The 25,448-nt window shown below is 48.2% G+C and overlaps 1 protein-coding gene across 1 annotated transcript in view; it reads right to left on the bottom strand.

Annotated features, from left to right (window-relative positions):
* LOC138292729 (cytochrome P450 2D15-like) overlaps nt 1-25,448 on the bottom strand; it is a 275,538-nt gene that overhangs the window by 144,803 nt on the left and 105,287 nt on the right. The window contains exons 6-7 of the mRNA XM_069231467.1: nt 14,131-14,272; nt 1,251-1,438 (exon numbers count right to left, since the gene is read on the bottom strand). Coding sequence (XP_069087568.1) covers nt 1,251-1,438; nt 14,131-14,272 — 330 coding nt within the window. The remainder of the gene's footprint in view (nt 1-1,250; nt 1,439-14,130; nt 14,273-25,448) is intronic.

Raw genomic sequence — 25,448 nt, forward strand, 5'->3', positions numbered from 1 at the left:
ACGGTATTCCACCAGAAGGCTGGTGGAATACCGCTGACGATGATGGCGGCAGACTGCGGTAAGGCGGCGCTGCTGACAGCAGCACCACCACGGCAGCAAAATACCGCCGACCGTATCATGACCAATGATACTGCCTGGTGGTGTTTTGCTGGCGGACCCTGCTGCTGACAGCAGCGCTGTGGCCCGTCTCCAGCCAGAGGACTCCCTGCAAGCAGGTAAGTGGGATGCTCGACAGGAGATGGAGGTGGGGGTGTTGTGTGTATGTGGGTGTGTGGGTGTATGTTTTGGTATGAGTGCATGCAGGTGTGAGTCAAGTTGAATGAGTGGGTGAATGACTAAATGTAAGTGTATGTTGTGTGTTGTGAATGCGTGTGGGTGACAAAGTAGGTTGGTGTGTGTTGCGGTGTGTGGGTATGTATGTGGGCATGCGTGGGTGGATGTGGGTATGCGTGTGTGCATGTATGTCTCTGGGTGGCCGTGTGGGTGTATACAAGTGCAGGGGCGGAAGAGGGAGGGGGAGGGGGGGAGGATTCTGGGGAGGGGGCAGGAGAGACCCCTATCAGTGCCAATAAAGGGATTCCCTGGCACTGATAGTGCCTACCACCATGGTTTTCGTGGTGTTAAAATTGGCACGAAAACCATGGCAGTAGGCAGGGTCGTAATCCCAAGGGTGGGATTGTGACGGCCACCGGGCTGGAGACCGAAGTCTCCAGCCCAGCAGCCGTTACCACCCTGGCGGTCAGTGTGGTAAAGTGGCTGTCTGTTATGGCAGTAACCACCAGGGTCAAAATCCCATTTTTTTTACCGCCAGCCTGTTGGGGGGATTAACGCCGCTTTAACACCGACTGCCAGGGTCGTTATGAGGGCCACAATGTCTAAATCCTCTTCCAATTCCAAAAAGGGCTCTTTAGGTTCATATTTTACCAGTCATCCAGTATTTGGAGGCAGTCCTTTCTAGGCATTGTCCAAAGCATCTATATATCTAGAACATAAGGAATTGTAGAGGATTATTTCAGTTAAACTTTGAAGAAAAAAAGGGTTAAAGAGAGGGTGCAGGGCACACAAAATGAGTTGATAGGAGCTTTGAGCAATATTGTGTGTATCGTGCTAATGAGCAACAAAGACCATCAATTGCTATACTTGCTTTTTGATCTACCATTAAAAAGGATTGTCTTTGAAGAAAACTGTCTAAAGTGGACTGGGCTCTCTTGAGAGGAGGCTACAGGTTTTAAATATATCTTTTAAATTACCTTTGGTAGGAAGAAGCCTTTAACTTCTGTGTCCCTTGATGTCATGTGAGGTACAGAGAATGGAACAATATCAGCATAGCGTTGAATTTCATGGATCACAGCATTCGTGTAAGGCATATTGGCACGGTCATCCATTGTAGGTTTCCTCTCTCTTCCGATCACCTTATCAATTTCCTCTTGGACTCTATCTAGACACAGAAGAATCAGTAACTGAAATAAGTGTCACCGTTAGTTATGGATAAAGCTATATAAGTGATCAAAGTGATTTAAACAGATAATTCTGATCTGCATTCAATTTAAATGAAAAATATGAAATGCAATCAGCTATTTTGGGTGTTGTCCATATTTTAAAGAAAATCTACTTTGGCTTGTACCTCACTGATGATTAGAATGACCTCCCTCCTTCCCGCCATAATCCAAGCATACTCAGAAGGTGTGGGTACTCAAGCTCCTACTGAAGTTTGCCTTTTTTTGGACAGGTGATGGAAGCATACTGTGGAGCACTACGGTGCTTTAGCTCACTTCTTCACCTACATGTTGGCATGTATCGGTTTGCATGCCTACTTGTTATCCAGACAGGTTCTATTTGATGGCATGCCATGTTTCCCATTATGTATAAATGGGTTTTGTAGGGTAATGCAATACCACACATTGGCACATTAACCTGAAAGCGTGCTACTGAAACATCCCTCTCTTTGGAGGGTGAAAGCTGAAATCACAGGATTATATCCCCATGTTAAAGCAGCCTTGTTACTATCATTTCAGTTGACATCTGCTTTCATCATTCTTTTATGCACATGGTAACATTTCTTTTACAACCTCTTTCTTGTGGTGGAGCAACAGCTCAAACTGTTAAAATCTCATTGATGGAGGGAGGACATACCACAACCTGCTTTGAGATATATAAAAGGCTGCCTTATTCAGAACCAAGCTGCAATTTCAGCACATTGTGTGTGGAGGAAAAACTAAAATGCCCTATAAAATGTCCTGACATCAAATAACTAACCCTCTCTTTATGAACCCCTAAACTTCAGTTAGACTCCTTGTCTTACTGCATCCATCCATTTCTAAATTACTCAAAATGCTTTTTATTCCTTGCATGGCTCATCTGCTTCAGAATGGGGCCGACCTGTCATTTAATTTTTCCCTTTCTCTCTCTACCTACTTCTCTTATCTTTCCATGTTCCTTTTAACTAAAGTTCTTTCTTTAAGCCATTGCACAGTCACCAGTTAAACCATTCCCCTGGGATGCTCTTTCAGTTCCCTCAACCCCCCAACTCAGCCCTGCCTTCCTACCAATCACTTCAATCAATTTCTCCAAATTGAGGGCCTGATTACGAGTTTGGCGGTAAGACGAACCGACCACCAGACTTGGGGGGAGGACGCCACCGTCATATTGGTGGTGTCCCCTCCAAGCGTATCACAAATGTTCCCGCTGGGCTGACTGGTGGGAATACTGTATTACACGTTCCTGCTGGGCTGACTGGTGGGAAGAGTGCTACAATATTGGTCTCAGCTCATTTAAGGGAGCCGAGGCCAATATTGTAGCACACCAGCACCATCGGAATGTGCACTGTTTGCAAAGCAGAGAGTGCGCAATCCGATGGTGCTGAGTGTGGGGGCCCACACTGCCCATGCCATGGGCAAGGGAAGTGCAGGGGCCCTCTTTGGCCCCTGGAACTGGCTTTCCCACAGCCTTTCCGTGGCGGAGTGCCTGCCATGGATAGGCTGGCGGAAAGCTGAGTTGTAATCAGCCAGGTGGCACTGAGTTCAGCACCGCCATGACTAAGTACAACTCAGACCACCATCAGCCCAGCCAGAACCATGTTCCTGGTGAGGACGGTGGTCCCCTGGCAGGACCGCCCTCCAGGGTTGTAATGTGGCAGTTGGACCACCTGGAGTGTGGCAGAATGCAGTCTGCCACACTTGTAATGAGACCCTTAATCTTTGACCTAGTGCGGACAGATTAAAAAAACACTGGGAAGTCACATTCTACATCCATGTCCCTAATCACATCTATAACCTTTGTGTTACAATAACCTGATCTATTCCTATTCATATACTTTCTTGCATTTTTAGTAATAGCTGGGTAGGAACTCCTTCCGAGTAGCAACTGTATCCAAAATATTGCCGCCCCTTCCAGTTTGTTCATTACCTTCTCCAACACCTGCTTCACCATGTTAATCAATTCTAGCCCTGTGAAATTATCATCCAGCTGAATTGCCAACACATTTGGCCATTTGACGCTCATTTCCCAAACGGTGAGCATGAACTGTCCCCATCTCATGCCACCTAAGCTGTATTAATGCACCTAGATCTTGTCAAATTAAGGCCTCAGTCGCTGCCCGAAACACTGTCTGCTTGCATAGGCACCAGCCCACTTCACGATGGAGTGTAGGCAAATCCATATCATCTTCTTCCTACTTCTCCATCCCGAACATATATAGGAAACATAGACATCATCACTAAACCGGCATCCCTGGCTACATCCTCCCTGGGCACATATTACACCAAATGTAATCACTATTCCAGCCTCCCTCTGATCTGTCTTAACTTTCAAAACACACACTTTCATTTGCTCACCCTTTTACCACACATCTTTTGTATGTAGACCAAGGTATATTACCTCCGATACCTGGGATGCTTCAAAGAATAAAACCATGAAAACTGCCCTAAGCAGCTGAAATTCCCAGGTGAAGGTGCATGCATGTAAGGGTGATGATACTTTGCAGAAAGTCCACCATAACTGGTAACCTGTGGTCACCTCTCCTACCTCTCTTCCTGGCTCATCCCTCCAAAATCCTCCTACCCAGCTCCTCAACTCTTAGCAGGTAATGCCTGCCCCTTCTTCTTGCACTGAACACCTATTCATCTGTTGATACATGTTCCTTCTTAATACTACCAAAGACTTATTGGCCAGTTGCCATGCTCTTACAGACAAAGCATCATATTTACAAGCCCCTTGACCGTCTTTTGCATCACTTTTTGTGATGCAAGGGTGGCACAAACTTTGAAATCATATTGATGAGGCCACACAAAGCCACTTTGCGTGGGTTTGGATGCATGGGCGTAGCTTGGTCAATAAAATGGGGTACGGGGTGAGCTTCAGATTTCCAAACAATCATGTTTTTGGGGAACGCTGCAGTGTACCCCCCTCACACCCCACTGAAGCTAGGCCCCTGTTTGAATGGCCTCACAGATATGGAGTAAGGCGAGGCAGAGCAAATCACTGTGTTGCCTTACTCTGCATTAGGGAGCCGTTCCATGGGCGTTGCGGTGATGTTCCCATGAACACTCATGAATTCTGACGCATCCCACAACAACAGTCCATTGTAGTAATCTAGAAACAGACTTGTGAATCCATCCTCACTCTGTGATTCATATGCTTTGGTTGTGTTTTAATGCTTCTCGCTTCGCGAAGGCCGTTTGTATGAGAATGCTCTGAAATGCCCCACCACACTCCTGGCAAACGATATATATGGCCCAGTACCTGTAGTATTAACCCTAAGTCACACTTTACCTACCGCCTCTGTCAGTAAAGACCTCAGCTTCACGAGTTTGTCATATAGAAAATATGATACCATTGTCAGTGAATCCACTTCAATGCCTAAGAAAGTGAAACAAGGGAAAGGGTCCTCCATCCTTTCTGGTGACAATGGAATGGCGAATGTGCTGACCACTCTTTCAAACATCCTCATTAGTCTACCCCACATTTTTATCACTACCTTTCATTAGAAAATCATTGAGGCAGTGCAGCTCTTTCTCATACCATGACACTGCCCTCACCACAATTTTTTTTAAAGTACTGAATGCCTCAAACATAGACCACTCCATGGAGGAGACCTTGGTTATTGCTGTGTCAGGAAATTCCTATCCCTGAAATTATATACCTAGCCATTGGAAATCATCTGGCTACATGGAAAAATCTGACACAACATTAACTTAATATCTAACTTCTCCATCTCTGTGTCCTTTCATCAGCAAAATAATTGTTTGGTCTCTGTTGGAACAGGATTCCGAACATTCACTAAGACCAATGAAGCCATTATTGACACCTCGTCTGGCCAATGCACATGAGGTACCAGCTGAAATTCTTCCTCAGCTGTCTCTGGCACTAAGTCTAGAAGAGAAGTGATCTGAGAATCCATGTAGGCGAGTGGGAAGAATGGGTCCGCCATGCATGCACAACTCACCTCCTTCATTAATTTGTCCTCCACCAATATTTCCAGTCTTTTGCACAATTTCACATTTTCCACTCACCTATGAACTCTGGGCTCTGAATAAAGAATCTTAAAGGCTATAGTAAAACAACTCCGCTGCAACTCTGTCTGGGTGCTTCTGCAGCCACACCTCCATCCAGTCAACCCAGCTGATATAATTAACACGTATCCCTCACCTATGAATCTGCCTCAGCTCCCCACACATGAGCACCTTAAAGCAATGAATGCCCAGGTGCTCGCCCCCACATTTGGAGCAACCATGCCTAAACTTGCAGAGCTAATGATAGCCTGCCCACTTTGTTGAAGTTTTGGGAGTCCCCAACAAGGACTGGCCTCACTGCACTACAGCCTCCCCACACCATTTCTCCAAAGCGTGACACCCTGGAAAAGGCAGAATTTGCAATAGTAATCTACTCACTGTGTGCAACATAGGTGTGGACTGCATGAGGGTCACGAACTGCAGACACAATATGTTGTCAAGTTCACTCTATGACCTCCTGGGCTTTATGTTTCTTCTAGACCTGACCTCTTCATCATAGCACAGCAATGCCAGAATGCCAAAGCTAACTCTTGTCATCCTTATCATTTCACAGTACATGGCGAGTGCCATACTGCATTCTGGAGTCGTCTCACATGTGATGCTGGCATAAACTGTGAATGCACAATCATTGTGTCTATGTTAGTTGACAATCTAGGGCTTTTGGGCAGCTCCTTCTCTTCTGAATTGGATCCTTCTTTGCAACAAGTCACTCTGAGTATCAATTTAAATTTATCAGTATACTTATTTACCCATATATTTTCCTTAGTTCTCACCAGTGAATGCCTGCCCACGGGGTCTGCCACTCCCATAAATTGTAACTTTACCAACCTGTCATTCTCTTTCTCTTCACTGGTGTCCACATCCCTCATCTCCCCTGTATTCTTCTTGTCCTTGGTGCTTGCTTTCAGCCCCTTGCCACCTGTCCTAACTGCCTTCTGTCACAGACTCAACAGCCATCACTGTTGCTGTCATGTCTTCTTAGACACTGAAATCTCTTGCATGCACAGAGGATGTTCCCTTTCTGGCTTCAGTCTGACACCATTGAAAAAAAGTCTCTCATTGGCCTTGCAATACCCTCTGAAATTGCTAACATTGAAATTTCCTTCCTTACACAACTGCCTCTAGCCTCGGCATGCTTATCACTCAACTTGCACCTGTTCACCTTTTATTCATGTTCCTTGCATCCCACTAATTTTGTACATATTCACGGTACAGCTTATTTCTAATCCAGCTCTGACTGACAGACCTCCTGGGTCTACTGACGCTGGCTCCTACTCTCTCCAACGACTGTCCCAAGGATAGCTGTCACTCATGTCTAGGTGCTTCAGTTGCGCTCATGAAAGGGTTGTCAGTGTCCACCTTTCCATGCCTTGCCACTCACATCTCTTACTCTGAATCATCTGTGCTCACTTCCTGCACTGGTAACTGATTTGAACCTTTCCATGTTATGGAAAACACAGCCACACCTACCTCTGCCTCTCGTACCTCACCTTTACCTTGGCCAACCAGTTTGCCCTCCTTCAACTCTAGGCTGTCTGAATTCCACAGAGTTCATTTAAAACTCTGAGGAATTCCCCAGAGGGGAATTTCCGTGAGCCACAGAGTGGCACTCTCTCCTGAATGCACTCGATCTCAGAATCGCTAAGCAGGATCGGGACTGGTTAGCCAGGGCCGACCCTGCTTAGCGCTTCCCAGATCGGGCGCATTCAGAAGAGGGCCATGGGCAGTGGAAGCTGCTGTTTCAGGTCTCTTGTGCACCGGCCTGTCCCGTGTGCACTGCACACGGGTCAGGCCGATGCACAAGAGGCCTGAAACTGCAGCTTTCGCTGCCTGTGGCCCTGGTCTGAATTCAGGCCAGGCCAGTAGGCAGTGAAAACTGCTGTTTCAAGCCTCTTGTGCAAAAATGTGCAGAAAAGACAAACAAAATACAAGAACTCACATCTCACCTGGGTCCTTGTTGCCATAGGCGTTGCGCTCTGCCTCCCTCTGTCCCCAGCCTGGCCTCGCTTGCGCTGTGTGGCCCATAACTGAGCTGCAGTGCACACTCTCGGCCCGATGTTGGTGCAGCGGCATTGAGCTGCAGCTGGCACCAGCTTTGGACCGGATCCTCAAGGCCTCCCTCCACTGCTGTGATGCCACCCCATGTCATAGAAAAACATCACCATCCTTCATATGCTTTCTCTTCCCTCCCTCCCTTTTCTAGTAATTCAATGACCCATCAATGTATGTGGTGGAATCCGCCTTCACTCCACTCATCCTGATCCAGAGTGAGGGTGGCTGCTGATGAAGGGCCTCCCCATGTTCCTCTAAGTACATCAAGAATGTTCGGCCAGCTCTCATGACTACCTGGGCTGGTCCCTTCATCCAAGGGGGCCCTCTGTTGTCTGGGGGAATATGCAGATGTCTTCAATTCCCTGCTGATCCACAGGTTGGGGGCCTCCTCAGACCCCCACAGCTTCCCCTTTGAGATATGGGCAACCTCAACCTTCTCTTCTCCGGCAATCCTCACCCCCACTCTAAGAGGTCTGATGCTATGCCTGTTCTCTAGGGGAGGGAGTTGCCTGACTCTAATTTGGGTCCCCCACTCTAGGTGGTGTTGGAGACACCAGTACCTCTATTGTGCCTACCCCCTTGCGTATGGGGGAGCTGCAAGCCATAAACACAGTTGGTTCCCCAGCTGAAACAGCTCTCTTTGGCCGGCTTGAGCTTCCTAACATCACCAGCAAATTCCTATAATTTAAGAACTATTACAATCGGTACTAATTGCTATCTAAATGATAATGTTCCCTTTTATACGCAGAGATCCTACTTCCCACCCTTATTTCAGACTTGCCATTTCCATTATGTTCAGATGATCCTGTTTGTTTACGATCTGCATTGTGTCCCTGTGCCTGGTGCTACTGGAGTTTACGAATTCCATACCTTTTTTAAGATTCAGATTTATGATGACCGTTGCATTTTGCTGTCAATTCTACATTGTCTCATATCTAATTTCCTCAAGTTGAAATACCATTGCCTTGAGATGGTGGAACTGGCAGGCATGGTAATTTTAGCTACACATATAGGGCCTGATTCTAACTTTGGAGGACGGTGTTAAACCGTCCCAAAAGTGGCGGATATACCACCTACCGTATTACGAGTCCATTATATCCTATGGAACTCGTAATACGGTAGGTGGTATATCCGCCACTTTTGGGACGGTTTAACACCGTCCTCCAAAGTTAGAATCAGGCCCATAGTAATAATGACTAATGGCTTGGTTTTTATATAGCACTTCATACTGCACTGTTGCCATTTCTAAGCAATGTAAGTAAAAGATGTTATTATTATGCAATTTAAGATACCTACTAACGTACATGTTTGTAATTGCTGTAAACATGGCTTATTATAGGCAAAGCGATTTATCTCTTCTGGGTTTAAAGAAATTTGGGCAGACAAATTCCTCACATTACACATTTCATTGCAATAAATAACTTGATTCAGCAAAGAATAACATGGGTTAAAGTTAAATTGGGTGACACAGTAATCCATAATCCAGCAGCAAGACAAGTTCTTTCATCTACATCACATTTTTTCAGGACTTAAAACTACTTCACTGTCTTTAAATAGCCCGATACCAAGCTTTCAAGGCACTCTGCACTGTCACAGGGCAATCAGTGGTAAATGCCCATTCTTCACTCATGTAAAACCTCAAAGCTACATCACCAATAGGACTGTTTGCCCTAGAGTGGCAATCATGCTGAGGTCCCATCCAACAAGACATTGGGAATCAATGCAACCTCATTTTTCATGCATGCAAGAAAAGTAATAAATTCCTAATCAGTAAATCCCCAAAACATACATGGTCATTTGAAATTCAGGCAAGCATTAAACACCTGGGTCTTCTGCAATATTTGATATTTGGTAGAAGACTTTGGCCCTCATTTTAACATCGGTGGTACATACCGCCTACTGCTGTGGTGACGGCTGCCAAAATACCACCACTGCAGCTACTGTCCATCTGTTATTAGCACTGCCTAACTTCCGCCACAATAAGGGCGGAAATCCAGCAGTGCTCATGGTGGAGGACGGTGGTAAGCTGGGGCTGCTACCACCAGCACCGCCATACCAGTAGAATGCTGCGAGACGTATTATGACTAGTAATACAGCCTGACTGTGTTCTGCTGGTGGGGTGTTGTGGGCGGCAGCAGCACCCCTTTCTGTTCCCTGCCAGAAGACCTTCTTGCCCAAGGTAAGTCGAGCTTCTGACAGGGGAGAGGGGTGGGAGTTTGGGGTTGTTGTGTGTGTGTGTGTGTGTGTCTGAATCTGTGCATGAATATCTGTTTGTGTGTGTGTGTGAATGCGTCTGTGTGTGTTGCTTGCGTGGGTGTATGCGTGTGAGTGAATGTGTGTAAGAATGTTGAAGTGAGTGCGTGTCTGCATGTCAGTGTCATTGTATGTAAGAATGTGTGTGAGGATGTCTGGAAGTATGTGTGAATGAATGCGTGTATGTCAGTGTGTGAATGAATGCGTGTACGTCAATGTAAGTGGATGGGTGTATGCCTGGTGCGTGTGGGTGTCTGTGTGCGTATATGCGGGGAGGCGGGTGTGGGGTGACGGGTGCTGTGACTGTAGTGGGGGTGGGGGGCTTATGTATGCATGTGTGGCTGTGGGGGCTGGGGTCAGTTGTGTGGTGTGTGCATGTATATGGGTGAGTGAGTAGATTGAAGGGGGTGATGGGGTTAGTATGTATATCAGGTGGGTGGGGGGAGTTTGGATGGAGGGGGGGTGGGGGGGAATCAGGTGAGTGTTGCGGGGGTGGAGAGTGGCAATCATGCTGAGGTCCCATCCAGCATGACATCGGGAATCAATGCAACCTCATTTTTCATGCATGCATGAAAAGTAATAAATTCCTAATCAGTAAATCCCCAAAGTATTTGTGAATGAATGCATGTATGTCAGTGTGTGAATGAATGCGTGTACGACAATGTAAGTGGATGGGTGTATGCCTGGTGCGTGTGGGTGTCTGTGTGCGTATATGCGGGGAGGGGGGTGTGGGGTGAGGGGCGCTGTGACTGTATTGGGGGTGGGGGGCTTATGTATGTGTGTGTGGCTGTGGGGGGTGGGGTCAGTTGTGTGGTGTGTGCATGTATGGGGAGAGTGAGTAGATGGGAGGGGGTGGTGGGGTTAGTATGCATATCGGGTGGGTGGCGGTGAGTTTGGATGGAGGCGGGTGGGGACATCAGGTGAGTGTTGCGGGGGTGGAGAGTGGCAATCATGCTGAGGTCCCATCTAACAAGACATCGGGAATCAATGCAACCTCATTTTTCATGCATGCATGAAAAGTAATAAATTCCTAATCAGTAAATCCCCAAAACATACAAGGTCATTTGGAATTCAGGCAGGCATTAAATACCTGGGTCTTCTGCAATATTTGATATGTGGTAGAAGACTTTGGCCCTCATTTTAACATTGGTGGTACATACTGCCTACTGCTGTGGTGACGGCTGCCAAAATACAACCACTGCGGCTACTGTCCATCCGCCATATTATTAGCACTGCCTGACTTCCGCAACAATAAGGGGGGAAATCCAGCAGTGCTCAAGGTGGTGGACGGTGGTAAGCTGGGGCTGCTACCACCAGCACCGCCACACCAGTAGAACGCTGCCAGCCGTATTATGACGAGTAATATTGCCTGACGGTGCTCTGCTGGTGGGGTGCTGTGAGCGGTAGCAGCATCCCTTTCCGTTCCCTGCCGGAAGACCTTCTTGCCCAAGGTAAGTCGGGCTTCTGACAGGGGAGGGGGTGGGAGGTTGGGGGTGTTGTGTGTGTGTGTGTGTCTGAGTGTGTGCATGAATGTCTGTGTGTGTGACTGCGTCTGTGTGTGTTGCTTGCGTGGGTGTATGCGTATGAGTGAATGCGTGTAAGAATGTTGAAGTGAGTGCGTGTCTGCATGTCAGTGTGATTGTATGTAAGAATGTGTGTGAGGCTGTCTGGAAGTATTTGTGAATGAATGTGTGTATGTCAGTGTGTGAATGAATGCGAGTACGTCAATGTAAGTGGATGGGTGTATGCCTGGTGCGTGTGGGTGTCTGTGTGCGTATATGCGGGGAGGCGGGTGTGGGGTGACGGGTGCTGTGACTGTAGTGGGGGTGGGGGGCTTATGTATGCATGTGTGGCTGTGGGGGGTGGGGTCAGTTGTGTGGTGTGTGCATGTATGGGGTGAGTGAGTAGATCGGAGGGGGTTGTGGGGTTAGTATGCATATCGGGTGGGTGGGGGTGAGTTTGGATGGAGGGGGGTGGGGGGGCATCAGGTGAGTTTTGCGGGGGTGGAGAGCTGTCTACCAGTGACAGGGAGGGAATTCCCTGTCACCGGTAGAGCCTACTGCCATAGTTTTCATGACGTTGCTTACTTGTAAGATCCTAGTAAAGTGGTGCTACATGTGGATGTATGATTGAACAACGCATGCACTTACAACGCATGCCTTTACAACTCAGTAAGTACAATGCATGGTCATTACCACTCGTGCACTTACCACAAAATGTTTTACAATGCATATGCTTTTACCACGAATGTCTTACCATGAAAATTTTGTAGTAAAGGCATAGTTGGTAAAGACATTTGCATGGTTAAAAACTAGAGATAAATATAACATACATTATATATTATATATAAATATATGTCAAAATGTATATATATGTGTGTGTGTGTGTATATATATATATATATATATATATATATATATATATATATATATATATATAAATATATATACACAAACACACCTTTCTACCCAAAAACGTTACCTACCCTAAACCCTAAAAATTACTTTATCAACCCAAAACCCATACTCACCTTAAACACTGAACACCCCTTACCACCCCATACCCACCTTAAAACCTAACCACCCTAAAACCTAAAAATGCCTTTACCATCCAAAAACCCATACCCAACCTAAAACCTAAAAATGCTCTTACCACCCCAAATCCCATAACCACCCAAAAACCTAAACACCCCTTACCATCCCAAAACCCATACCCACCCTAAAACCTAAACACCCCTTACCACCCCATACTCACCCTAAAACCTAAACACCCCTTACCACCGCAAATCACATACCCGCCTTAAAACCTAAAAATGCCCTTACCACCCCAAAACCCACCCTAAAACCTAAAAATGCCCTTACCACCCCAAAACCCATACCCACCCTTAAACCTAAAAAATTTCTTACCACCATAAAACCCCATACACACCATAAAACCTAAAAAAATGCCCTTACTACACCAAAACCCATACCCACCCTAAAACCTAAAAATACCATTACCACCCCAAAACCCATGCCCAACCTCAAACCTAAAAATGCCCTTACTTCACCAAATCACTCAACCCACTTAATACTTACCTGTACTTACCTTTAAAAACCTTTACCATTCATACACCTTTACCATTCATGCCTTTACAACAAAATTTGTTGTAAAGGTATGCGTGGTAAAGGTATATTTGTGGTAAAGACATGCGTGGTAAAGCCATGCGTAGTAAACACATATGCGTTGTAATGCATCGTGGTAAATGCATTTTGTTGCATTCACTGCGTTGTAAGTGATGTTTCCCCTACATGTACCCACAGCCTGTTAATAAAACTAGCGGGCCTGAAGAACCAATTGTGCCATGCATTTACACAGCCTTTTGAGTGAAAAACTCACAGTGCTTGTTAGACCTGTTGTAATTATGCAACAAGTAGAACGTACAATTTTATAACTCATAGGTCAATCAGAAATATTCCAACTCCAGTGCACGGGAAATGTAATTCTAATGTGACTCACGTTTGTGGTTAATATGAATTTAGCTTTTTGATGCTAAGGCTTGCTTTGCACCATTATTTAATGCCTGGGTCCAACCAGGCGTTAGGGGACCTGTGGACCCATTTCCGTGGTTAAGCACCATGGACTGTGTCCACAGGTGCCCTCCTCAAGCCCCAGAAACTCCCCCACCCACACCAGACGGACACTGGAGGATGGGGGACCCTACCCAGGTAAGTAGGGTAAGTAAAGGTAAATATTTTTTGTTTTTACATTAAAGTGCGATCGGCACAGGGTGCAATGGCCAAGCCCAGGGTACACTGGTCCCCTGTGCTGGCCATTGGGGTGGTAAGCATGACTCCTGTATTTTATTAATCAGGAGTCATGTAGTATGGGTGGTTTTGCACCAGAAAATGAAGCAAGGCTGGTTAGAGGCATTTTTTTGCCTCTAACCAGCCTACCGTAATTTTTTGGTGCAAAAACCCCTTCTCCCATACTAGAACCCCCACCTGGCTAACGTCTTTTTTTTAAGCTAGCCCACCCTTTGCACCAGCTTGTGCCATTCCATACATATGGCACCCAGCTGGCGCTGGCACAAGCTGGTGCTAATCTTTTTGATGCAAAACTGCATTAGTGCAGTTTTTCATTAAAAAGTATAAATATGCCCCTTACAGTGTCAACAGAGCCTAAATAAATACTGGCAGACCGCTGGTAGCTATATTTTGATATAACCCTTTTGATCAAATGTCATTTCATAAGAGAAGATATACATTTCTGATAGGTTCTAAGACCGTTTAACCCTCCGATCAAATCAGTAATCAAAAACAAAGTTGGCACTTACTTTGAACGTCTGGGTAGAGAATCATGTAAAGCAGTCCAAAGCGTAGAGTCGTGGAAGTGGTCTCTGTGCCTGCTGTAAACAGGTCGCCCACTGTCAAGAGGAGATTGAGTTCATTGAAACTGCTTCTGGGGTCACCTTTCACCTGGAAGTGTGTTCACAAAGACAGAGCTTCATCAAACTGTAGTATTGTTATTAGCATTGACTTAACTTGGTTGATGAAAGACTAACTAACAGTGAGAACAATGCAGCACAGGCTGTGCCAATCCTAGCTGTGCAGATAATTTTAGCTACTACTGACTTTTACTGCACAGAGGTCATTCGAAAAGCAGACCGGACTGTGTGCCCTGCCTACTCCATTGACTTTAAAGACTCTAACAAGTCCAAAGACCGTGTCGCACAGCAAACATAGGCACAGTACAGCCATGACTTTCAGTCTGGGACAACCAGATTGCTGCTGGTCTCTAGCCTTTAGCAAACTGTGATATCCAATACAAGATCAAAAGGATTTCTGCTGGGGGCGTGGTCTGGTCACGATTAATGATTGCTGCCTGAAAAAGAAGCTCAGTACGCCAGAGGATAACGAGGGATGATGGCGGAGCTCCGTGCACTAAGGGGACACCCTGATCCACCACCCCCGCACCCTCTGTGGCAACAGCGATGCACCTGCTGCATAACCAGGCCTGAAACAGCTTTGCAGCTCCTGCTGCGATCCTGCCGACCGTCAACTGAACCCAGGCCTCTGGCAGTGGGGAAGCCACAGGCTTGATTTTTATTGGGACCGGATGGACTTCATCGCACATTTGGAGAGTGTGCCTAGGAAACAGGGCTGCCCCAGAAAGAGAAGGGGGGGAAGGTCGTCCACCATCTACATTCCACCCCCCTACTGACACTCGGGGACCTCAGCGGCACCCAGCTCCCCTCCCTACACTCCCAGAAGGCATGGAAGAGCCCAGCCCACCAAGTTGACAATCTGGACCCTGGGCTGGCAGAGGTGAAGGGCATAGTAGTCCCACCCACAGCAGTGACTAGTGGGCCCCCGGCTAGCACCTATGGGGTGCGCCCACAATGCCTGCCACCCACCCCGACAGGGAATCTTGGCGGCACCCGGCTCACTTCTCCACACCCCTTGGAGACACAGATTAGCCCAGACCACCTAGTCTAGGCTGCTACAGCACCGCAGGATCCACCGCTTCACCAACGACCACCAACTGGGGCACAGGCCGTTGTGAGTGAAGGACATTGCCATCCCACCCCAACTGCGGCTGGAGGGACCCCAGCCAACACTTATGGGGTACACCCATCAAACTGTCCACCTCAACTGATGCCATGAGATCTCAGTGGCACTCAGCTCACCTCCCAACACCCCTTGGAGGTACAGAGGAGCCCTGATCACCAAGTCAGGGCCGTTGCAGCGCCATGGCACCTGCAGTGACATTGACGACTGTTGTCTGGGGCCTGGGCTGACAGCGGCAAAGGACCTTGCAGTAACGCCCTGAGCGACAGCTGGAAGGCCCCTGACTTGTGCATACGGGGGGCCCAAGATGCCACCTGCATATACACCAACCTCCTACCCAACGTAGCAGACTGTCAGGAACCACACAGCATACCCCCCACCTCCCAGAGATTGCCAGTGGAAACTCCGGGGCCCACATAGCCCCATCCTGCCTCGCCTGCCTGCAGGGCGGACCTGGTGGATGATGGATCACAGCAGACTGAGGAGGAAGGTCACCAGAAGCCCACTCTGAGTCTAGGGCCCCCTCATCGAATTCTGAGACTCCGCCAAGTGCCGGGTGCTTGGTAAGCCTAGGCCCAAAGCGCACGTTGTGTCTGGGTGCTGGAAGCTTTCCTGAAGGAGGACCTGGTGCTACTCCTCGTCATGCCACAGAACTGAAGGGGGATATATGACAGCTCCCCCCATTAATCCACCCACAATTACCAGTGCAAAGATGGAGGAAAAGGGCCCATTTCCCTCTGCTCTTCCATGAAGGACCACCCACTTTGTGCTTTGACTTACTCACTACACTTTACTTGGGACCCTGAGATGAGCTCTTTCGCACCATGAGAGGACCTGCCCCCTCCCTTTCAAGTGTTCAACACATCCTCACTGCCCGAGTGATCCCTACAGGGTGGGCTATGGTTCCGCTACTCCCCACGCTGCCGGCCTCAGGACCAGAATGCCATATAGGTGGGGACTTGACCAGTTAATCTTCCTGCTTTCCACTCACTGATGCCACCTTTCCGAGCATTGGCCCCTTATTGCGACCATGTACCAGGGCCCCAGATACACTAAGGAGATCACACTAGAAACTGAGACACAATACTAATACCCAAACACTGGGATCACGCCCCTGTACCGGACAGGACTACGATCCCCACTACCCACTGCCGGGCAATGTGTACCTGCCAAGCTGCCCACTAATCCCCCATTCCAGAAAAGGACATATTTCCATTGAAGGCAGGAACACAACCCGATGATGCAGACGGACAAACCTACTAGTAAACCTGCCCACCAATTACTCCTCTTAGAGGCTCTTTCCCAACAACAGTCTGGATCCTCCCAACAGGCACTTCCTGCCTTAGGCCCCTCAGACACCCCTGCAGCATCGAAGCCGGACATTACAATGAAGTGCACCCTGCAGGAAATTACAGCAGTCAGCAAAGGGCATGGACACCAAGATTTCGAATCTCGCTGAGGAATCCCATTCCATTTACAATTATATTGCTGGATTCTACGACAGAGTAACAGGAATGGAACAGCACCTCACAATCAAGGAGGACAAGCTAAAAAAATATGCCTATAGAACTTCAGTACTTCCGGAACAAACTGGCAGACCTCAAAGATAGAAGTTGTAGGGACAATGTCCGCTTCTTCAGGTTCCCGGAGCAAGCACAGCGTGCGGACACCAGAGCCTTCCTTAAAAACATCCTTCCCACCCTCACTGGTCCCACCTTCTCTCCGCCCTTGGAGATGCAGTGGGTGCACAGGATAGTCTCCACGCATAAGGATCAACCCAGAAGAACATGCCCAGTTATTGCCTGCTTATCACAACACAATCAACTGCGACAACTGCTGTCCCCTGACTGTGCCCACTGCCCGTATTATTACGACGGCCATGAAATGTGCATTGTCCCCTACTTCTCTCGCAACACCAATGACAAACGGAGAGCGTTTCTGGCTCGCTGTCCACAACTATGACAGCTAGACATTAAATTCGGCCTGTTCAAACCAGCCTGAATTTGGATATCAAAGAATCCAGAGACTTTCATGACTCAATAGCGCTATGCCATTTCCTGGGTGACCTACTTGTCCACTCAATGGACACCCTGACTGCCGCTTCCTCAAAAGGCATGCCCTTCCCCATCCCCCACCCCTGACAGCTCTGGGGGTGCCAGTACAGTCAGAAGTGAGGTAGAGCCATAGAGCGTCCCTCCAGGACACAAGAAGGCAGGGACACAGCTTTACAAGCAGTTGAAGCACTCACTCAAGACCAGAGCAGAGACAAGTCCATATCCCTGCTTATACCCTTTCCAGTGGGGGACTGAGGGCTATTCCTCATCAGACAGAGCTGACCTACTCAATTGCCCTTACAGCAGGAACTTCTGGACAGCCACTGATGGTCAGATAAGTATCACCACTACATAAGCAAAAACACTGCTCACCTGCTCTCAAAACTCAATCCCTTTCTTGCTCCTCCACTCCCCCGATGACCCACGCCAGCCACTAACTCTGCCTCCATGCCCTGCTTTATGACCTGGCTATGTCTCTACAATCTTTATTACAGACGGGGCTCCAGGCCTTCATCTCCTTATCTACCTCAATCCAATGAGGGCCACAGCTCCTATCACAAAGTCTGGACCAGACTTTGAACTTGATTGATTGTATATGCTGCGTTGTAGACATGGCCTGCATAGCCCACAGGGGTGCCGCTACACATAGACCAATGAAGTCATAGCCTGGTACCCCATGGGACCTGCGTGAGATGCGCCATCCCAATGTGCCTCATCACAGGCATTCAGCCCTCCTGTGGCCTCTCACAAACTGTTAGCTCTTTGTACCCCGCAGCGACCACTGGATCGTCTCCAGTTGCTCGCTCATGACAATGTGCCACAGACCCTGTCTGCATACCAAGTGACCAGGCTGCACGGGTGACCCTCTGACACTTTAGCCCTGTATAATGGTGGAACCTGTTATCACCAAAAGTTTGAACGACTTTTCAGGGAGTGCAGAATTATTAGGCAAATGAGTATTTTGACCACATCATCCTCTTTATGCATGTTGATTTACTCCAAGCTGTATAGGCTCGAAAGCCTACTACCAATTAAGCATATTAGGTGATGTGCATCTCTGTAATGAGAAGGGGTGTGGTCTAATGACATCAACACCCTATATCAGGTGTGCATAATTATTAGGCAACTTCCTTTCCTTTGGCAAAATGGGTCAAAAGAAGGACTTGACAGGCTCAGAAAAGTCAAAAATAGTGAGATATCTTGCAGAGGGATGCAGCACTCTTAAAATTGCAAAGCTTCTGAAGCGTGATCATCGAACAATCAAGCATTTCATTCAAAATAGTCAACAGGGTCGCAAGAAGCGTGTGGAAAAACCAAGGCGCAAAATAACTGCCCATGAACTGAGAAAAGTCAAGCGTGCAGCTGCCACGATGCCACTTGCCACCAGTTTGGCCATATTTCAGAGCTGCAACATCACTGGAGTGCCCAAAAGCACAAGGTGTGCAATACTCAGAGACATGGCCAAGGTAAGAAAGGCTGAAAGACGACCACCACTGAACAAGACACACAAGCTGAAACGTCAAGACTGGGCCAATAAATATCTCAAGACTGATTTTTCTAAGGTTTTATGGACTGATGAAATGAGAGTGAGTCTTGATGGGCCAGATGGATGGGCCCGTGGCTGGATTGGTAAAGGGCAGAGAGCTCCAGTCCGACTCAGACGCCAGCAAGGTGGAGGTGGAGTACTGGTTTGGGCTGGTATCATCAAAGATGAGCTTGTGGGGCCTTTTCGGGGGGGAGGATGGAGTCAAGCTCAACTCCCAGTCCTACTGCCAGTTCCTGGAAGACACCTTCTTCAAGCAGTGGTACAGGAAGAAGTCTGCATCCTTCAAGAAAAACATGATTTTCATGCAAGACAATGCTCCATCACACGCGTCCAAGTACTCCACAGCGTGGCTGGCAAGAAAGGGTATAAAAGAAGGAAATCTAATGACATGGCCTCCTTGTTCACCTGATCTGAACCCCATTGAGAACCTGTGGTCCATCATCAAATGTGAGATTTACAAGGAGGGAAAACAGTACACCTCTCTGAACAGTGTCTGGGAGGCTGTGGTTGCTGCTGCACGCAATGTTGATGGTGAACAGATCAAAACACTGACAGAATCCATGGATGGCAGGCTTTTGAGTGTCCTTGCAAAGAAAGGTGGCTATATTGGTCACTGATTTGTTTTTGTTTTGTTTTTGAATGTCAGAAATGTATATTTGTGAATGTTGAGATGTTATATTGGTTTCACTGGTAATAATAAATAATTGAAATGGGTATATATTTTTTTTTGGTTAAGTTGCCTAATAATTATGCACAGTAATAGTCACCTGCACACACAGATATCCCCCTAACATAGCTAAAACTAAAAACAAACTAAAAACTACGGCCAAAAATATTCAGCTTTGATATTAATGAGTTTTTTGGGTTCATTGAGAACATGGTTGTTGTTCAATAATAAAATTAATCCTCAAAAATACAACTTGCCTAATAATTCTGCACTCCCTGTAAGTACCATGTTGCCCACCTGGGGGCTACTCCCCCTGATCGCTCACACAGCATGACCCCGCTGCAGGCAACAAAGCTTGCCGTCCTTTCCCAGTTTGGCTCCAATGTTCAGCATCGGTTAATATATCCCCTACTTATGCCACTTTATACGGCATTGTACCACGGTGCCTGTTGCCCTCTAATCATGAGGCATCCCCTTATGCAACTGTACATACGTGGGGTCTAGCCACTCCCCATTCCTCCCCACCTGCCCCTGATACAACACCACCACCTTATCACATCCCATTTTGATCTACAACCCTCATCACCTCATCCACGTTACTTGGTTTTGTTCTAGCATAACATGACCAACCCTGCCTATCACGGCCCTCTGGCCAAGCCGATATGTGTGGCCCTGTGGGATGGTCCCTCTCTACCAACAGGAGGTCTTTTGCCCCTCAAGGGGCTAGGTGCACATGCATGTCCAGCCCACAGCACTTCTAGTTCTGCCTACCCGCTGTCACACCGCACTCGCCACCATGTAAACAGACCTGGCTGTTCCCTGCCACTGGCCAACCTCCCCATCCCCATCCCTCTCATCTCTCCTCCCCCACTCCATAGGGAGAGCCAAGTCCCACTAATCACTGCCCTGTGATCTGCCTCTGTCCCCCCAGTTCGCAACCGCATACTACCTGACTACCCACACACTCACTGCCACTCCAACGGACAACAACATGACCCCGACTCACACTCAAACATTCCCAAATGCTTCCACTCCACCCCCTCAGACACTTATTTGTCATTTGTATCACTTCTTCCCCCACACACACACCACCCCCCAATCACATCACTGATCTGGTTGCATGTTGTCCTCCTCCCCTCTGCTCGTCTTCCTCCCACCCCTACTTTGGGGGCCCATAGCAAGCGGGCCCTGCAGGCTTCAACTGCAGTTCACAGTTTCCGGCCCTTGCCATGGCTCTCCCTTGCCTTGAGGCCGATACACTGTTTACTCTCTCCTTTCCCTTCCCTCTACCCCTGCATCTTTCCCTTCACCCCTCTTATACACTATAACACTCATTGTCCTCATCCTCATCAATCAAGGTAGCAGACACCACCACCCCTTCAGAGACCAAAGGATCCCCCCACACCACCCCTCCCCCTATTCTCCCACCTCTTCCCTGGCACAAGTCACATAACCTCTGACCTACAATCCCTCCAGAACGATCCGGCCCACAACTCAGATGTCCCACACAGGACCCAAAAGGCTCTCTGCCCGGACTGCTATTTCTTGGAATGTCAATGGCCTCACACACTACATCAAGCAGAAAAAGGTACTGGCTTACCTACAATCCCAACACGTCGATGTTGTCCTATTACAGGAAACTCATTTCTCCCATCTCGAACCCGAGAAACTACGCTCTGACTGGGTAGGATGGCCATTATACAGTGGCTGCCTGATGTCCTCAACCTCGGACCCTAGTCTGTCTAGAAAATTCATGGTTGCGATCCTCTTACAAAGCTTGTTACCCTTTACCATCCTCAAAAACCTGGACAGACCCAAATGGGTGCTATGTCCTCGCCAAAGTCAAACTTGGTGACAATGTTGAATATATTGGCACCATGTACGCTCCTACGGGTCTAAATGCTCTTTCTTTCTCCAACTCAACTCTCTCCTGACTGAGATTGGAGCCACACACTTCCTCCTGGGAGGATATTAGAACCTGGCTCGCAATGCCGTGCTTGACCATACCGGTCACCTAGATCATTGTAACAACACTGACAGGCCCCTCCTGGGTGATATTCTGACAGACCTCGGACTGGTGGGCCACTGGCCTCTTTCCCACCCCACAGACAGGGACCACACCTGTATTTCACTTGTACATGGCACTCAATCGAGGTTAGACTATTTCCTGATCTCCCAGAAAACGGTGGCCCTGACCAAAGACTCCCACATTCTAGAGGCAGCAATACCGGTCCACTCTCCCATCCTCCTAGCTTTAGACCTTGGACTCCCCACCCCAGGGCACATATCCTGGTGACTAAACACTCATGATATCGCACCCCTCCAGGGCAAAGCCCAACTACGCTCCATGTCTCCACATTTCTGGATCACAATAAAGGTTCAGTCTCATACCACAGGCTCCTATGGGCTGCCGCAAAGGCGTCAATATGCGGCCAGCAAAAGAGAGATGCTGCTACCCCCAACACCTGGTGTTCCCAACAGAAGGACTTGGAGGCCCTTGTCGCAACCGTTACCCCCAATACATGTGGCCCCCTCTACCACCTACTGCCATCACCTCAAGTGGGCAAAAATGGATCTCAATGCCCTCTACACCTCCAAAGCAGAGTACCCCTCCAAAGAATGAAGGCCACCATTATGAGCATGGGAAGAAAGCTAGTCGCCTCCTGGCAGCACAGTTGGGGCAACAAGAGGCAGCGCTAGCTATACCAGCCTTCCAATTTTCGACCAGTGTTATCCTCACCCACCCTAGGACATAGTCAGTGAATTAACCGACTTCTATAGGACCTTATACACCCAGGAGATGGTGGAAGATCCTGACCAACTCAATGCATTTCTAAAGGGCATACCCCTATCCAGACTCAATGCTGATGGTATGAGCCTCCTAGAAGGTGAATTCAGTAAGGAAGAAACTGCACAGGTGATCTTTAAACTCCCCTATCATAAAGCGCCAGGGGAAGATGGATTCCCTGTGGAATTCTACAAATGGGCAGGCGAGGATGTGGTTGACTCCTTATACAAAGCCTTCTGGGAAATGGTAAGCAATGGCTCTCTATGTTCCATGTCCAACAAAGCCTCCATAGCAGTCCTCCCTAAACAGGGTGAGGATCCCCTGCTTTGCGGGAGCTACAGACCCAGCTCCCTCCAGAATGGAGATATCAAACCAGATGTCCAGCAACCATCTTATCACCCTGGCTCACATGTTGTGGTCGGCAAGGGATCTACAGGATGAGGCCCTCGCCTTGTCCCTGGACATCGAAAAAGCATTTGAAAGGATTGAATGGTGGTACCTCTTTGAAATCCTGCAAAGCTTTGGTCTGGGTGACGATTTCATAGCTGAGATCTGCTGGCTCTATGGCTCGCCCACAGAGCAGGTGAACTGCGTGGGCTTCCTGTTGGACCCATTCCCCATCAGGCACAGGACCACTATCAATGCTGTTGTTCCTCCTGGCCATGGAACCGTTAGCGGCCATCATCCGACATGCCCTGCTCATCCTGTGAGTGCCCATCCCAGGGGACAAATCCATAATTTACCTCTACGCAGATGACTTTCTGCTTACTGTCACAGACTTTCCACGCTCGCTCCCAACCCCAAGGGGCATTCTCACTGATTTTGCGGTGCTGTCGAGTTATAAGGTGAACTAGGACAAGAGTGAGGGGCTACCATCTCCCGCATGACCACCAGATCGACTACAGCAGACCGCCCTGTCCAATGGAAGCCCTTCTGTCTCAAATACCTGGGGGTCTACATTAACAGGGACCTGATCATATCATTGCAGACAACCTTAACCCCTTGATCTCCCACATGAAGAAAGAATTTGAAAAATGGTAACAACTGGGCCTCTCCCTGTGGGGAAGAGTACTGGCAGTATGCATGGTGAAGCCACCATGATTTACAAACATTCTAGGCATTCGGCCTCTACTGGTCGCCCTTTCTGGATTGTGCTCTATTGACAGGAGTATCTTCTCCTTTATTTGGGGCTTCACATGTCCCCGTCTGACCAGTGCCAAACTGATGGCCCGCCGTTCCTGTGGCTGCCATGGCCTATCCTCCATACAAACATAAGCGCTATACTTACACCTCTCCCAACTCACCTACATGCCTCCTGGAGCACAGGACCCTCCACAATGGGTTCAGACAGAGCGAACAATACCACACTGTGCTCAAGGACTGGGCCCCCTTTATGGAGATGGAGAATCCATGGCACTTCCTGCCAACCCATTGGTGCCAGCCATGGTGGAATTCTTCCGGTGAGTCCACCACCTGCGAGGAGTGGATGCTCAGCTTTATGAACATGCACCAGTATGGGGGAACAGCAGACTTTGGATTACAGGAAGGAGTATGGATTGGAGAGAGTGGTGAGCAGCTGGCATCACCCAACAGGGCCAAGTCATTGCCAAAGGAGCCCTCAAACCTTTTGCTACCCTAAGCGACGAGTTCGGACTCCCCCAGCAACAAGCTTGGAGGTACATACAGCTCCAACACTTCCTTGCCCAAAGTATGGAACAGCGCCCTTGGCCCCTACCAACCTCCCTTGTAATTTCCTACCTTAGAGCCTGGGGACACTTTCACGGTGTGATGTCCGGCCTTAATGCCCTCCTGGTCCAACAACTTTTCTGAGTCTCCTGAGCAACCTATGCACCGTTTGGCAAATGACACTATGGTTGACTATGACATGGAAGACTGAGCATATATCCTAAAGACCCGTGACCATGTTGCAAGGAAAGTCCAGATCAAATTCAGCCTTTTTATAATGCTCCACAACTGATATTGGACACCTGTGAAATTAAAGGTGGCAGGCCTCCTACCCCACGCACACTGTTGGCGTTGTCCTCATGGCCATTGCGACCTCTTGCATATTATAAGTGACGGCCCTAAAGTCATGCCCTACTGAGATGCAGTGGGGAGGACATTACGAGAGACCTTGCCTATCCAAAACCCGCTAACACGCCCTTTGATATATTTACATGATACTACAGGGTCCCCAAGCCTAACATAATCACATGCCCGCCTTCTCCACACGGTACTCGCCACAGCCAAAATCTTCATTCTCCGACACTGGCACTCCCAGACAATGCCCTCACATGACAAGTGGTTGATGGCTATGTACCATATGAATGCATCATTTACAACCTACAAGACAAAACTGAAATTTTCATTCAAACCTGGGCTCCCTTTCTCCAGCCAGAAGTACCTTGGCTCTGCATTTATCCAACCCGCACATCGCTCCCCATCCCTTCACCCTCAAACCTTTCATCCCTCCCCCTTATATCCCTTGTATCCCTTGGTCACCTCCTTTTACTGCCCCTACCCCTCTGCATTTCACCTCACTACACTCACCCCGCTCCAAGCTCTGCACTCCCTACCTTGCCCTCTACCTCTCCCATTATGTACCTAGGATTTCCCAACTCCCTTCCCTAGACCTCCCATCCTGCTATCCCCATCCTCCTTCCCAACATCTCGGCCCTCTGTTCCCCCCTCCACCATGATTAAAGATTGACCAACTGAAATGGTCCAGCATTCACCTGACTTCTCACTGTTCATTGGCCCTCATCCACCAGTGTGTCCCATCGCACCCCACTCCCTACCATCAATAAGCAAAGCCAAGACCCTCTGTCTCAATTTACCCCTTATATGCAAACCTCCACCCTCCTGGGCATGCCATAACCAGCATCTCAATCAGGGCACTGATTCACATCCAATGAACAGGGGCCGCAACACCCCATGAACAAGTACGAGCCTGGAATGAGGAATGTTGTCTTTTCCCCATGTACACTTGCTCGTTGTTCCCCTCAATGTTCTACCCTGTGCTTTAAAAT

The sequence above is a fragment of the Pleurodeles waltl genome, chromosome 4_2 (genome assembly GCF_031143425.1).
Source record: "Pleurodeles waltl isolate 20211129_DDA chromosome 4_2, aPleWal1.hap1.20221129, whole genome shotgun sequence".
Classification (NCBI taxonomy): domain Eukaryota; kingdom Metazoa; phylum Chordata; class Amphibia; order Caudata; family Salamandridae; genus Pleurodeles; species Pleurodeles waltl.